The sequence below is a fragment of the Pituophis catenifer genome, unplaced genomic scaffold (genome assembly GCF_029215685.1).
Source record: "Pituophis catenifer annectens isolate HBS135680 unplaced genomic scaffold, rPitCat1.0.hap2 SCAF_1, whole genome shotgun sequence".
In the NCBI taxonomy this organism is placed as follows: Eukaryota; Metazoa; Chordata; class Lepidosauria; order Squamata; family Colubridae; genus Pituophis; species Pituophis catenifer.
This window is the reverse complement of record NW_027256881.1, coordinates 342,386,103-342,401,745: the sequence shown is the minus strand read 5'-3', so window position 1 is coordinate 342,401,745 and position 15,643 is coordinate 342,386,103. Positions and strand designations below refer to the sequence as shown.

General features: G+C 41.8%; 1 protein-coding gene across 1 annotated transcript; it reads right to left on the bottom strand.

Moving 5' to 3' along the window:
- Positions 1 to 1,859: 1,859 nt before the first annotated feature.
- MICOS13 (mitochondrial contact site and cristae organizing system subunit 13) lies at positions 1,860 to 7,993 on the bottom strand. Its single transcript, XM_070931887.1, has 4 exons — positions 7,912 to 7,993; positions 5,487 to 5,643; positions 4,050 to 4,101; positions 1,860 to 2,232 (listed from the first exon to the last, which is right to left on the bottom strand). Exons 1-4 carry the CDS (start codon positions 7,938 to 7,940, stop codon positions 2,135 to 2,137), a joined length of 336 nt encoding a protein of 111 aa, XP_070787988.1. The 5' UTR covers positions 7,941 to 7,993; the 3' UTR covers positions 1,860 to 2,134.
- Positions 7,994 to 15,643: the final 7,650 nt, after the last annotated feature.

The following is a 15,643-nucleotide window of genomic DNA, read 5'->3' as shown; positions in this document are numbered from 1 at the left end:
TAAACAATGCCCCGATCAAGAAAGTACCAAAGAGTCAACAGTAAACAGCCCAACCAAAGAATCTCTAAAACCGCTCCTACCCACACAGACAGGCAAGTCACCAGAATATAAACTGACAGCAAACAGCACTCCTTACTAACATGGATGATGTTACCTAGTTGGGTAATGAAACGTCTGCAAGAAAACAAGCTCAGAGGGCATCAAGGACTCCTCATTTCAACCCTGAGCTACAAATATTCTCCTTTATTAGAGAGGGATAGATGGATAGATAGATAGATAGATATAGATAGATACCGTTTCCCCCAAAATAAGACATTCCCTGATAATAAGTCCAATCGGGCTTTTGAGCGCATGGCAATAAGGCCAAGCTCTTATTTCAGGGTTCAAAAAAATATAAGACAGGGTCTTATTTTTGGGGAAACACGGTAGATAGAGATGATAGATAGATAGATAGATAGATAGATAGATAGATAGATAGATAGATAGATGGATGGATAGACGGATGGATAGACAGACAGACAGATATGATTGATAGATAAGAGGGAGGGAGATGATACGGTAGGAGAGAGAGAGAGAGATGGATGATAGATATAGCTGTGGAATTCTGGGAACTGAAGTTCACCCATCTTAACATGGATAAGGTTGAAAACCCCTGATCTAACTCCCTGCTTGGGGCAGGAATCTAAGGTAAGACATGGACACCCTCAACAGATGCTTGATTAGACTTCATTTGAACCCAGCCAACAATGGAGGCCCACTCCTGGATTCCATTGTGTTTATAGGTTAGGAAATTTTCCTCAATTCACGCAGAATTGGCCTCCAAAATTCCACATCCTGCACTCTGGATTGAGAGAGGAGAAGTCTTGAAGGTCTTCTGTGTGACCTCCTATCGGATATCTGAGAAGGACCATCACCTTCGTTATCTTGGTCATCTTCCCTCAAGGCTAAACCTGCCCTTAGTGGGTGGGTCCTTCTCTGGACTTCTCAAAATCAACTTTAAGACTTGTGGACTTCAACTCCCAAAGTTCCTCAGCCAGCTTTCCACAAATGCTGTTTGGGGAATTCTGGGATTTGAAGTCCACAAATACTGACTGGGGAATTCTGGGAATTAAAAATCTACAAATTCTGACTGGGGAATTCTGGGAGTTGAAGTCCACAAATGCTGTCTGGGGAATTCTGGGAGTTGAAGTCCACAAATACTGACTGGGGAATTCTGGGAATTAAAAATCTACAAATGCTGACTGGGGAATTCTGGGAGTTGAAGTCCACAAATACTGACTGGGGAATTCTGGGAATTAAAAATCTACAAATGCTGACTGGGGAATTCTGGGAATTAAAAATCTACAAATGCTGTCTGGGGAATTCTGGGAGTTGAAGTCCACAAATACTGACTGGGGAATTCTGGGAATTAAAAATCTACAAATGCTGTTTGGGGAATTCTGGGATTTGAAGTCCACAAATGCTGACTGGGGAATTCTGGGAATTAAAAATCTACAAATGCTGACTGGGGAATTCTGGGAATTAAAAATCTACAAATGCTGACTGGGGAATTCTGGGAGTTGAAGTCCACAAATACTGACTAGGGAATTCTGGGAATTAAAAATCTACAAATGCTGGCTGAGGAATTCTGGGAGTTGAAGTCCACAAGTCTTAAAGTTGCCAGGTTGGAGACCCCTGCTCTAAATCCTTCTCAAGGCTGGGGTCCACCAGGGACCACAGCTTTGGTGGCTACCAACCAACCAACCCCATCTCGAAGCCAACAGCCGATTCCTACCTCCCCCATTTCCAAATCCCTAACCCGAATCGTTCAGACTGTTCTCGGATCCTTAAAAGAAAAGGGAAATAAATAACTCCCCAAGTTTTTCGCAAACCCACACATTCCAACTTTAATTTGGTAACGCGGCCAAGAGACGAGGGCCCCAACAGCTTTATCCCGACCTCGAACTGGCTTTGCCAAATACAGAAATCAAGAGTCAGAACAGTCTGATGAAAAACAAAAAAAAAATAGGCTGTCTGGCGGCTCTTTTATAACCCCTGGTTATAAAACAGGGTTGCTTTTCTGCAAAGCTGGACGGAGATAATTTCTGCTGGACGGCAAGAGGACGACGCAACGCTGCTGCTCCGGCAGCTGCCTTCATTTCACCAGCTCCTTGATGTATTTCCATCCTTGTTGTGTGTATTCGCAGCTCTTGGTGGGGGCGATGGAAAGGGCACTTATGACAGTACGGACCCCTGCGCAAAAAAAAAAAAAAAAGAGAGAAACGAGAGGGAGAATTTAAACGACACATTCGGGAATCAGCGATCTGTTCCGTGAGCTCGGGATTTTATGGGTTTGGGGCTTAGAAACGGTAGGATACAGAAAGAAGGGAAAGAAGGTAATTTGACAAGAGACAGAGAGAGGATAAAATATAAATGCATTTATATCTGCGGTTAAGCAGACTGGAAGCTTTTTTCTGTCCTTCCTTCCCGTTCCTCTCCCTTTCTCCTTCTTTGCTTCCTTCCCTCCTTCTTCCCTTCCCTCTATCATCTATTTATTTCTTTCCTTTCCCTTCCTTTCATTCCTTTCTCCCTTTCTAAGCTTCCTCCCTTGATTCCTCTTCCTTCCTTCCTTTCCTTCTTATTGCCATTTTTTTCCTTCCTTTCCTTCTTCCCTCACTCTCCTTCCTTCCATCTCCAATTTCTTTCTCTTCTTTTCCTCACTCCTTCCTTCCTTCCCCATCTTTCTTTCTTTCCTTTTTTCTTTTTCTTTCCTTCCATCCATCCATCCATCCATCTCCCATCTCTTTCCTTCCTTCCATCTCCAATTTCTTTTTCTCTTCTTTTTCCTCTCTCCTTCCTTCCTTCCATCTCCAATCTTTCTTTCCTTTTTCTTTCCTTCCTTTTTCTTTCCTTCCATCCATCTCCCATCTTTCCTTCCTTCCTTTCTTTTTCTTTCCTTCCATCCGTCCATCCATCTCCCATCTCTTTCCTTCCTTTCCTTCTTCCCTCACTCTCCTTCCTTCCATCTCCAATTTCTTTCTTTCTTCACTCTCCTTCCTTCTTTCCATCTTCCATCTTTTTTCCTTTTCTTTTTCTTTCCTTCCATCCATCCATCTCCCATCTCTTTCCTTCCTTCCATCTCCATTTTTTTCTCTTCTTTTTCTCACTCTCCTTCCTTCCTTCCATCTCCCATCTTTCTTTCTTTTTTTTCTTTCTTTCTCTTTCTTTCCATCCATCTCCCATCTTTCCTTCCTTCCTTTCTTTTTCTTTCCTTCCATCCATCCATCCATCTCCCATCTCTTTCCCTTTCCTTCTTCCCTCACCCTCCTTCCTTGCATCTCCAATTTCTTTCTTTCTTCACTCTCCTTCCTTCTTTCCATCTTCCATCTTTTTTCCTTTTCTTTTTCTTTCCTTCCATCCATCCATCTCCCATCTCTTTCCTTCCTTCCATCTCCAATTTTTTTCTCTTCTTTTTCTCACTCTCCTTCCTTCCTTCCATCTCCCATCTTTCTTTCTTTTTCTTTTTCTTTCTTTCTTTCTTTCCATCCATCCATCTCCCATCTTTCCTTCCTTCCTATCTCCATTTCTTTCCTTTCTTCCTTCCTCCCTTCCATCCATGTCCCATCTCATTCCTACCTATCTCTCCCATTTCTTTCTTTCCTTCATTCCTTCCTTCCATCTCCTTCCTTCCTTCCTTCCTATCTCCCATCTTTTTTCCTTCCTACTTGAATCCTGCATTTAAATCTTTCCCTACTGTTCCCGTCCTCCATCTTTCTTCTTTTGGTTGAAATGTTGTATTTTAACCTTTTTCATTTCTTTGAAATGAAATAAAATTCTTAAAGAGAAGAAAAGTAACGCATCAGAGTTAGAGGCCGTCACATCTGGTTGCTAGGCTAACACCAAACAAAGTGAATAACAGCCTGTGCCCAGAACCTCACACCCCTTAGCCTTGTTTTCTTAGTCACGCTTTTTAAGAGTCCTCACAGCTGCCCCACCTTCAAAGAACCCGAGTTAAAAAATGGTTGCGGTCACAAGCAGGATAGGGATCTGTCTAAGCAGCCCCACTGTACCTGAGTTCCAGGCATTGCAGAGGGAAAATTCAGTTTTTGGAACCGCTGGAAGCTGCAGAAATGAAAGACAAAAAATAGACTGAGATATTTGCCAAAAAAGGGTTCGGTCTGAGCGAAGGATGAGAGAAAGTGCTGTGTTCAAATTCTACCAGTTTCGCAAGGGGAAAAGAATGAAGTTTGATGTAAAGCTGCTGCAAAAGATTCCACTAATAGAGAACCTATAACAGGGCTCCCCAAACTTGGCAACTTGAAGATTTGTGGACTTCAACTCCCAGAATTCCACAGCCAGCCATGCTGGCTGTGGAATTCTGGGAGTTGAAGTCCACAAGTCTTCAAATTGACAAAGTTGGAAACCCCTAATCTGTAATAAACAGATAGTCCTCGATTTAAAAGAGTTTACTTAGTGACCATTCAAAGTTACAATAGCTCTGGAAAAAGTGATTTAGGATTATTTTTCACAATTGCAATCTTTGCAGCATCCCCATGGTCACAACGATCCCAATTCAAACGCTTAGCACTTGGTTCATACTTATGACCGTTGCTGTGTCCCAAGGTCACGTTATCCACTTTTGCGACCTTCCGACAAGCAAAGTCAGTGGAGAAGGGGTGACTTCTCCACTTAACAACGGGGTGACTAACTTATCAACTGTAGTGATTCACTTAACAACCATGGCAAGAAAGGTTCTAAAATGGGGCCAAACTCCCTTCACAAATGTCTTGCTTAACAAAAGAAGTTTGGGGCTCAATTGTGGTCATAAGTTGAGGACTACCAATATATGCCTGTTGCCAAACACCCAAAGATGATCCCCTGACTCTAGGGATGCTGCAATGGTCATAAGTGTGAGAACTGGTCATAAATCACATTTTTCAGTGCCGTTGTAACTTCGAATAAGTCATAAATAAACAGTTGTTAAGTCGAGGATTATTTGTATTCTAATACAGGTAGTCCTCATGTTACAACCATCATTGAGCCCAAAATATATGTTGCTAAATGAGACATTTGTTAACTGAACTTTGCCCCATCTTACGACTTTTCTTGCCACAGTTGTTAAGTGAGTCACACGGTTGTTAAGTGAATCTAGCTTCCCCCATTGACTTTGCTCATCAGATGGTCGCAAAAGGGGATCACATCACCCCGGGACACTGCAACCGTCATAAAGATGAACCAGTGGCCAAGCGTCTGAATTTTGATTACGTGATCTTAGGGATGCAATGGTTGTAAGTGTGAAAAATGGTCATAAGTCCATTTTTTCAGCGCCATTATAACTTTGAATGGTCACAAAGCGAACCGCTGTAAGTCGAGGACTTCCTGTACTTCCTTCTTTTGGAGATCCCACTCCTATGTAGATCCGCAGCCCCCCATCCCCGACCCCCGAGGTCCATCCATGACCTGCGTCAGGCCTGAAGTTGACCTTGACAATGATGCTCTGGGCTCACCTGCCAACCGAAATACTTTGTCCATTCTTCCACGGCTGGAGGAACAGCTGCTTTGGCTTTATGGAGGGCTTCGGCACCTTTATCGCTGCTCCCCAGCAGCCCCTGGGAGTAAACCACGTAAAGGGCGCCGCCGGCCAGTCCTGCTTTGGCCATCAACCTGCGTGAGAAAAAAATATATAAAAGTTCCTTTAGCAATAGCGCTTCTTAAGACTTATAGACCGCTTGACAGTGCTTTTTACAGCTCTCTCTAAGCGGTTTGCAGAGTCAGCCTCTTGCCTCCCCCTCCCCCCCAACAATCTGGGATTCGAACTGATGGCAGTGGATGTAATGAGGGTGAATTGTAGTCCTACTTTAAGTATGAAAGCCAGCTGGATGATTCGGGGACCAAATATCTATATCTATCTCTCAGTGGTGAAATCCAAATTTTTTTTACTACCAGTTCTGTAGGCGGGGCTTGGTGTGGCTTGGTGGGCATGGCAGGGGAAGGATACTGCAAAATCCCCATTCCCTCCCCATTCCTGGGGAAAGGATATTGCAAAATCTCCATTCCCTCCCCACTCTGGGGCCAGCCAGAGGTGGTATTTGCCGGTCCTCCTAACTGCTCAAAATTTCCGCTACCGGTTCTCCAGAACCTGTCAGAATCTGCTGGATTTCACCCCTGCTATATCTATATCTATATCTATATCTATATCTATATCTATATCTATATCTATACCTATACCTATACCTATCTATCTATCTATCTATCTATCTATCTATCTATCTATCTCAGCTCAACCTACCTCACAGGATTGTTGTTGTGGGGAAAAATAGGAGGTAAATTGGATACATTTCCTGTCTTGAGTTATTTGTAAAAATAAAGATGGGATGCAAACAAGCAAGTGAATTCAAGTGCCTGACAAAATTAAGGTCTTAACTGACTGTGGTTTAACACAGCCACAATTAAGGTTTGTTATTAACAGAGCAAGTTTTTAACTGACTATGGTTTAAGTTAGCAAGGTTTTAAATGACTGGGGTTTAACACAGACCTGCCCTTGGTCCCGGAGTTCACTGTCAGGAAATTTCTCCTTAGTTCTAGCTTCTTGTCCTGCCTTCAGATGCTTTGGAGAACAGATTGACTCCCTCTTCTTTGTGGCAGCCCGTGAGATATTGGAAGACTGCTATCATGTCTCCCCTAGTCCTTCTTTTCATCAAACTAGACATACCCAGTTCCTTCAACCATTCTTCATATGTTTTAGCCTCCAGTCCCCTAAACATCTTCGTTGCTCTTCTCTGCACTCTTTCTAGAGTCTCCACATCATTTTTACATCGTGGCAACCAAAACTGGATGCAATATTCCAAGTGTGGCCTTACCAAGGCCTTATAAAGTGGTCTTAAAACTTCACATGGTCTTGATTCTATCCCTCTGTTGATGCAGCCTAGAACTGTGTTGGCTTTTTTGGCAGCTGCTGCACACGGCTGGCTCATATTTAAGTGATCGTCCACTAGGACTCCCAAAATCCCTCTCACAGTTACTGCTATTGAGCCAGGTACCACCTATACTTCCTCAGCTCTGACTGGATGGTGGAGGACGACGGAAGGCTTTATATTCCTTGCAGACAGCTGGACTGCCATCCTCCACCACCCAGTCCGAGCTGAAGAAGCTTCTTGGATGAAAAGCAACATGAAAAAACAAAAACGAAAAAAAACACCAGAAAGTCCAGTTTCCTCTTGATTAAAACAAAGCACCTTTGGGATAACCATGACATGGGATGGCTGAGAATCTCCACAGACATTTTTCTAATTGTCTCCCTATCGAAAACTGTATGGGGCAGGGGGAGAAGAAAATCAGAATAGAGTTGGAAGGGACCTTGGAGGTCCTCTAGTCCAGCCCCGCCTGCTCAAGCAGGAGATCCTATATAGCAGTGTTTCTCAACCTTGGAAGCTTGAAGATGGGTGGACTTCAACTCCCAGAATCCCCCAGCCAGCGCTGCTGGCTGGGGGATTCTGGGACTTGAAGTCCACCCATCTTCAAGCTTCCAAGGTTGAGAAACACTGCTATATATCATTCTATCCTGGGCTGGACTAGAAGACCTCCAAGGTTCTCTCCTATTACTATTATTATTAATATTACTATACCATCCTACACCAGGAATATCTTGAGAATCCCTTGCAAAGCTTTCATGCATTTCTAAATAAAACGAATCTGCATTTCTGCAAAAAAAAATATAGTTATGACATGAGATGATGGGGAGGGCAAGTTGGAGGGAGGGGCTCTCAACCGAACTAAGGGCTTCCAGATCGGGGGAATCCCCGGGACCCGAAGCTGGAGAGGGGGGGTCCCGTCTCGCGACTCTTCTCTCCCCCTCCCCGCCTTCCGCGCCCCCCCCCCGTTCCCCCCTTCTCTGCCGTTACAAAAACCGTCTTTTAAGCCCGCCCGACTCACTTGAGCAAAGGGAATGTGCGGGGCGCCATGACGGAGCGATGCCTCTTCCAAGGGCAGCCCTGCGCCCGGCCGCGCCGTTTCCTGCCAGGGACCGCCCTCCTCTCGCGGGACCTTTCGGGAATTGTAGGCTGAATGGCCAGGCGGGATGACGCGGAAGCCGCTTGGGGTTGCCGAGGCAACGCTGGTGGGGAGGGGGGGAAATTGTCGGCGCCTCACCTCGCCTCCCCAACCAGGCGCCCGGGAGCGCAGTCTCTCTCTCCAAACTGTGCATTGTTGGTTCTTTTAAGGAACGTGGTTTGGTTCATTCATTCATACCCACGCACTAAACCTGGGTTAGGTTGGTTGGGGGGTTTAGTGAGTCGTGGGAAGCCTGCCTGTCTTAGCATGGGTGAGCTAGATCAGGGGTCTCCAATCTTGACAACTTTAAGCCTGGAGGACTTCAACTCCCAGAATTCCCCAGCCAGCAAAGCTGGCTGGGGAATTCTGGGAGTTGAAGTCCTCCAGGCTTAAAGTTGCCAAGGTTGGAGGAGACCCCTCAGCTAGACCATCAGATGGCATTCATGCTTAGTTTGCTTGCCAGGTTTACACCATGCAACGTTTAGTTCCCTTCAACGAGTAACATTTTGCACCCTTTAAGCATCTTTTCAATGCTGTCGCTCTCTCCTAATTCCCGCTTTCCACCTTACTGAAGCGTGCTCAGGCTCCATTTCAGCAGCAGAGGTCAAAAAAGGCAAGATGGTGGCCTCGGGCCTGCACGGAAAGCCGCCCTGCTCTTTTTACATCTTTCCAAAACAGTCCAAAACAAGCAAATTAAAAGATCCACCCCCCCTTTTTTTTTTACAGACATTGTGACATAAAATACGGGTGGGTTTGAGTTGCATGCCTGTTACCACCATCTTGAGTTTTTTTTCACCCACCTGCAGGCTTCCTTACGGCATTTGGGGGATTGCAGACCCACTGAATCAGGCATGACATGACTGAGGTTTTGCCATCATTGTACCAATGAAATAAATCAGGATTTTTCAACCTCAGTAATTTTAAAATGGGGGGGACTTCAACTCCCTGAATTCCCTAGCTAGCCATACTTTAAGATGGGTGGACTTCAGAATATATACCGTGTTTCCCCGAAAATAAGACCCTGTCTTATATTTTTTTGAACCCTGAAATAAGCGCTTGGCCTTATTGCCATGCGCTCAAAAGCCCGATTGGGCTTATTATCAGGGGATGTCTTATTTTGGAGGAAACAGGGTAATATATACACTGCTCAAAAAAATAGAGGGAACACAAGCAGAAGACATCTGAGATCTGAATGAATGAAATAGCCTTATTAAATACTTTGTTCGTTACATACAGTAGTTTTGTGTTCCCTTTAGTTGTTTGAGCAGTGTATAAACTACTGTATGTAAAGAACAAAGTATTTAATAAGGCTATTTCATTCATTCAGATCTCGGATGTCTTCTGCTTGTGTTCCCTTTATTTTTTTGAGCAATATATAATAAGAGTTGGAAGGGACCTTGGAGGTCTTCTAGTCCAACCCCTGCTTAGATAGGAAACCCTACACCACTTCAGACAAATGGTTATCCAACATCTTTTTAAAAACGTCTAGTGTTGGAGCATTCACAACTTCTGGAGGCAAGTAGTTCCACTGGTTAATGGTTCTCACTGTCAGGAAATTCCTCCTTAGTTCTAAGTTGCTTCTCTCCTTGATTAGTTTCCACCCATTGCTTCTTGTCCTGCTCTCAGGTGCTTTGGAGAATAGCTTGACTCCCTCTTCTTTGTGGCAACCCCTGAGATATTGGAAGACTGCTATCATGTCTCCCCTAGTCCTTCTTTTCATCAAACTAGACATTTTCAGTTCCGGCAACCGTTCTTCATATGTTTTAGCCTTCAGTCCCCTCATCATCTTTGTTGCTCTTCTCTGCAGTCTTTCAACTCCCAGAATTCCCCAGCCAGCACATGCCTTAGGATGGGTGGACTTCAACTCCCAGAATTCCCTAGCATAGTAGTCTTTTTCTTTCTACAACGGTCTGAAGCAGAGCAACCCCCATTAACGTTTATCTAAAACAATGTTTCTTATATGTTTTTCTCTTAGAACTCCTTCCCAGTTTTAAAAATTCCAACAGACCTTTCCTTTCTTGTTACTAAGCGAGCTGGTTGTTAAGTGAGTCACATCTGATTTTACAACTTTTTCTGCCACAGTTGCTAAGCGAATCCCTGCCGTTGTTAACTGAACCGTGTGGACATAAATATATGCTGGTTGCCAAGTGCCCAATTTTTGGTCATGTGACTAGGGGATGCTCCAGCAATTATAACTGCCAGTACCAGTTGTAAGTCAGCACCGTTATACCTTTAAGTACGTCGAAGACTACCTGAAGCCTGCAAATTCTTCTGTAAATATAGGTAGTCCTATATAAATCTATATAAATCATATATATATAAGATTTATGTATGTTTATGACTGTTTCTGTAACTTAACTAAACTGGTTTAGTTAATGAATAAATCTCATTTAATTTCAACAAGCCGGGCTGGCCTAACTTCTCTTAATTGTTTAATTTTAATTTTAATTTTAATTTTAAATGGGGTATTTTAATTGTGGGGCCAAATTGTTTAATATTTTTTAAACTGCTTTTAAATTGTTGTATTCTATGTTTTTTACCTTTGGCTGTTCACCGCCCTGAGTCCTTTGGGAGAAGGGTGGTATATAAATTTAAATATAAAAATAAAATAAAATAAAAAATAATAAATCACATATAGATTCAGTTAATCAATAAATCTTATTAAATTCCTGTAAAAGTGATGAGGGCACAGCCAGGTTCTTGCATACAGGTAGTCCTCAATTTACGACCACAACTGAGCCCAAAACTTCTGTTGCTAAGCAAGACAGCTGTTGAGTTGTGCCTCATTTTATGACCTCTTTTGCCACAGTTGTTAACTGAATCGTGAGGTCGTTAAGCAAATCATTGTTTCCCCCATTGACTTTGCTTGTCAGAAGGTCGCAAAAGGGGATCACATGACCCAGGACACTGCAACCATCATAAATATGAGTTAGTTGTCAAGTGTCTGAATTTTGATCATGTGACCATGAGGATGCTGCAATGGTCATAAGTGGAAAACAGTTATAAGTCACTTTTGTCAGTGCCATTGTAACTTCAAACAGTCATTAAACAAATAATTGTAAATCGAGGACTATCTGTACAGGTAATCCTTGACCTATGACCATAATAGAGTTTGCTTATTATGGTTGCATGTAAAACAGGTCTATCATGTGACTGACTGATTTTATGACAGTTTTTGTCATGGCCATTAAATGAACACCAGGGTCATTAAGTAAACTATTGATTCTCTACGGGTGCAATTTTTCCAAAAACTAGAAATAAATGTTCGTTTTCAGAAAAACCGTTGTAAAAACTGATCATGTGACCTTGGGACGTAGCAAATGGCGGTAAATATGGCCTTGTTGCCAAGCGGCCAACGTTCAGTCACCTAACCACCGGAGTGGCCCAACCATCAAAATTTGAATCTGGTTCCCTTTTTCTTGGATCAGTCGTAACTTCAAACAGTCTTCATTTCTGGGGGTGTCCAACTTTGGCAACTTTAAGACTTATTTCAGAATAACAGAGTTGGAAGGGACTTTGGAGGTCTTCTAGTCCAACCCCCAGCTCAAGCAGGAGACCCTACACCACTGCAGACAAATGGTTGTCCAGTCTGTCCTTTTTAAAAAACCCTCCAGTGTTGGGAGCACCCACAACTTCTGGTGGCAAGCTGTTCCACGGATTAACGGAAAACTGAAAAAAAAAACCCTTATGCTAAATGCCGGTGAGGGCAGAGAGTTTAAAATCGAAGCAAAGAAAAAAGTTTTTCCCAGTCTGGATTTATTCAAATAATTTCCACTTTATTTCAATAAAAGTCATCAGATTGTTAAGACCACAGCAAGAAGCTGGACGCCAGATGAATTCTGGAAAGATTGCCACCTGCAAATATTTGAAACCATGGCAGTTGATAACTTAAAATGGAAGCAGGAGAAAGGGAGGGCTGGGGAAATACCTCATTTCAACATGTGCTTATTTTTCCTCTTCGTTTTCTCCGACCGTGTTTGAAATGTCCTTTTCAAGTCAGCAACGGGGGGGGGGGGGAGTGGGGAGTCATAGGTTGGGTATATAGATATAGATTTATTATTTATTTATTTATTCTTAAATTCAAAATTAAAAGTTCGGCCATCATGAAAGTACTCCATAGCAGAATAGAACGACATTGTACAAATCACGTACGGAATTGACGGTTAAGTATAAAAGACCTGTATTTACAACTGTAAACGTGGACTTCAGGGAAGAAAGAAACGGAACGCAACAAACAATCCCACACGTCATTCATTCACACAACCTCTCTCGCTCCCGTTTGCATGTCTGCAAAAAACTGAACGGCCAAATAAGACACTTCATTCGCCTCCGGTTGGATCGGTAAAGAGATATCACGGAGCTGGTGGGTGTACTGACTTGCAGTGGGGCGTTCTCACTGAGATCTAGCCGCCTGGGAGATTTTAACCCATTTGGGAATTTCTTTTGTTAGGGTGCACAGAAGCCATCAGCTATTTTTCTTGTGACACTAGACAGCATTTCCTTCAGCAAAACCCAAGTTTGGGCAATACGGTAAGCTGCTCCTATGTTGGTTGAATCATGGTTTAAAGAATTAGTCGCAATCTGTTGAATCCAAACAGCTCACTAAGCTAGAAATGATGGGATTACAAACCACCAAGCTGGATTCCTACACCTCGGTAAATTACAACCGCACAATTTTTTTTTTGCATGAACAGAATAAAATTTAACTGCCGTTAGGATTTTTTAACTGGCACATATTTTGAATGAGCATTGCCATTTTTTCCCCCATTTTGCAAATCCAAGGTACTTCATTGCTATTACAGTGTGATCAACATTTTGACTTTTACGTTGATCCATAGGAATTGAATCATTCATGTGTCTGTCTATCATCTATCTATCTATCTATCTATCTATCTATCTATCTATCTATCTATCTATCTATATCTATCTGCATTGATGATATTACCTAGCTGGGTAATGAAACGTCTGCCTGAAAACTACTAAGCTCAGAGAACCCCAGAAACCCCACTGAATGATTTTGACAGATCCAGCTATATTAATACAAGCGTTATCTACTCAGAAGTAACTTCACATCACTCAAATTCTCCCAAGCCCGTATGTAACAGAACTCCAGAATAACAGAGTTGAAAGGGGCCTTGGAGGTCTTCTACTCCAACCCCCTGCTCAAGCATTTCAGAGGTTGTCCCACCTCTTCTTAAAAACTTCTGGTGTTGGCGCACCCACAACTTCTGGAGGCAAGCCGTTCCAATGATTGATGGTTCTCACTGTCAGGAAATTTCTCCTTAGTTCTAGGTTGCTTCTCTCTTGTTAAGTGAGTTTTGGCTGATTTTATGACCTTTTTTGCCCCAGTTAAGGGAGTCACTGCAGCTGTTGTTGAAAAGAAGTTGTTTTCTGACTTCCCCATTGCTTCTCAGAAGGTCGTAAAAGGTGATCCCAGGACCCAGGACACTGCAACCGTCATGAGTCAACCATCAAGCACCCAAATTTTGATCATGTGATGCTGCAATGGTTGTAAGTCTGAAAAACGGTCATACGTGGAGAACGGAAGTGTCGTGGCGAGACCGGCTGGAAAAATAGTGAGCTCTGACAAGCTCTGGGAAAATCCAGCCAGACAAACTGCTGTCGGGGAGGTCTTAGGACCGGGACCGTCTTGTAGGGGCGGTGAAGAAGGAGAGGCGTCTCGGAAGACCAAGAGGAACAGGCAGGTCGGAGGCAGCTTTTTCGACCGGGGAGCGGGGATGGCGGCCACTGTAAAATGACCAATCTGATGCTGGGGCAACCAGACTAAGTTTTTGTGCAGGAGCGGTGTTTGAACGGAATGCTGGTACCGGGTGAGTGATTGGCCAACTCACAGGTAAAAGAAAATTTCAAATTGGATTAAAAGGTGTCCCGGAGCTGAAATGAGCGGCTAATTGGCATTTGGGGAAATTCTATGGAGGGAGAAGAACAAAGAGGAGGCTAAAATACTAAAGCCCAAGAAAGTTTTTGCATCTATAATTGGATTTTGAGAAACTAAAAATAGTAAAAGAAAAGAACCCAAGGAAAAGTATTTTTTATGTGGATTTAAATATTTTTGACAGCTTTGACATTTAGTTGGTTTGAAAATATTGTGGATTTGAGAGAGACATCTGCTGGCTGAAAGACAGTACAGCAATACTTACTGGAAGAAAGAAGAGAAAGTACAGCTGTGACCTTGACTACTAAAAGATAATTTGGAAACTGAGAACTTTTAAGCAGTATCTGTCTTTCTACATTGCTTGGTCTCGATTCTCAATGGCTGTGGAAGATAATAAATCTTTAACTTGGAGTGGACTGGATAAATACTTAAATTGGACATTATTTGAAAACAAAAAGAGACTATATAGATTTTAAATTTTAATTAAACGTGACATAATTTAAAAGTTTTAACACTTTCTTAAATTGGCAATATGGAGTCTTGGATGTGTGAGGAATTAATTGAGATGTTTAAAAATATGTGTGACTCACTAAAGGGTAATAAAAAGTCAGAAATTTTGCTGTTACACACAGAAGAGGAAATAGGGGAGAAGGTGGCAGAAGAGAGCATACATGGGGAGCAAGAAAATAATATCGAAGGAAAGAATTGAATGCAAAAAGCAGTTAGATTATTTCACTGGGATTTACAGTGGCAAAAAAAGAGTGGATGGGGGGAACATCCCCCAAAAAAGAATCAATCAAAGGGTAAGGGAAATAGTGGAGAGATTAGGACAAAACTTGGGGAGAACTATTCGAATAATATATCTAAAAGTGAGAAAAAGGAGTCAGAAGAAAATATATAATAAATATAAAAACAAAAAAAAAGAAAAGAAAAAGAAGTTACGAGAATGGGATAAAAGGAGAAAATTATCAAGTGGAATTTTGGAGAGACCAAGAGAAAATGGTTAAAGAAGGGAAGATCAGTGGAAATATGGTAAATATTAGTAGATTTAAGGGAAACTGTATTAATATTATTAATTTTGGATGGTCAATTAAGTTAAAGAGTTTTAATGTAAAATTTGAATATGATGATGAAATGTGAAAAAGTAATTTGTCTTAATTTTGAAGACAATTTTAATTAAGAGTCAAAGTTGAAATGTTAAAAAGTGGAATGGGGATTTTGAGAAATATATTCTGTAATGGAAAAATAAGATAATTAATTGATGTTATTGTAAGAGATTAGGAATTAAGGGTGGATATTGATACTGTTTATGCATTATGTACTAAGAAGAAATTAAGATAAGACAAAGAAGTATGGAAAAAGATTATTATGGCTAAAATTGGAAATGTATAAAATGGACTTGGGGGAAAAAAAGACAAATATGGCAGAAGTTGAAATAACAAGATATGGTGAAAAATTATTAATTTGTGATAAAGAACTATATGATAGAGGAATATGGAAAAAATGAGAAGAATAGAATATATTAAAAAGATTAATTAATATATATAAAATATATAAAATGTGACCAACATTCTGTTCATAAAATATGTATGATGAAAGAAAAATTTTAATAAAATTTGTTTACATATTAAAAAAAATAAGTCCCTCTTTTCAATGCCGTTGCAACTTCGAACAGTCCACTAAATGGACGGTTGTTACGTCGGGGGTGACTTGTACATT

Coding starts and splice junctions, on each gene's coding strand:
- MICOS13 (XM_070931887.1), bottom strand. CDS start 7,940: ATGGCGCCCCGCACATTCCCTTTGCTCAA. Junction 5,644..7,911: donor CGCACATTCCCTTTGCTCAA/GTGAGTCGGGCG, acceptor TTTCTCACGCAG/GTTGATGGCCAAAGCAGGAC. Junction 2,233..4,049: donor CTGCAATGCCTGGAACTCAG/GTACAGTGGGGC, acceptor TTTTTTGCGCAG/GGGTCCGTACTGTCATAAGT.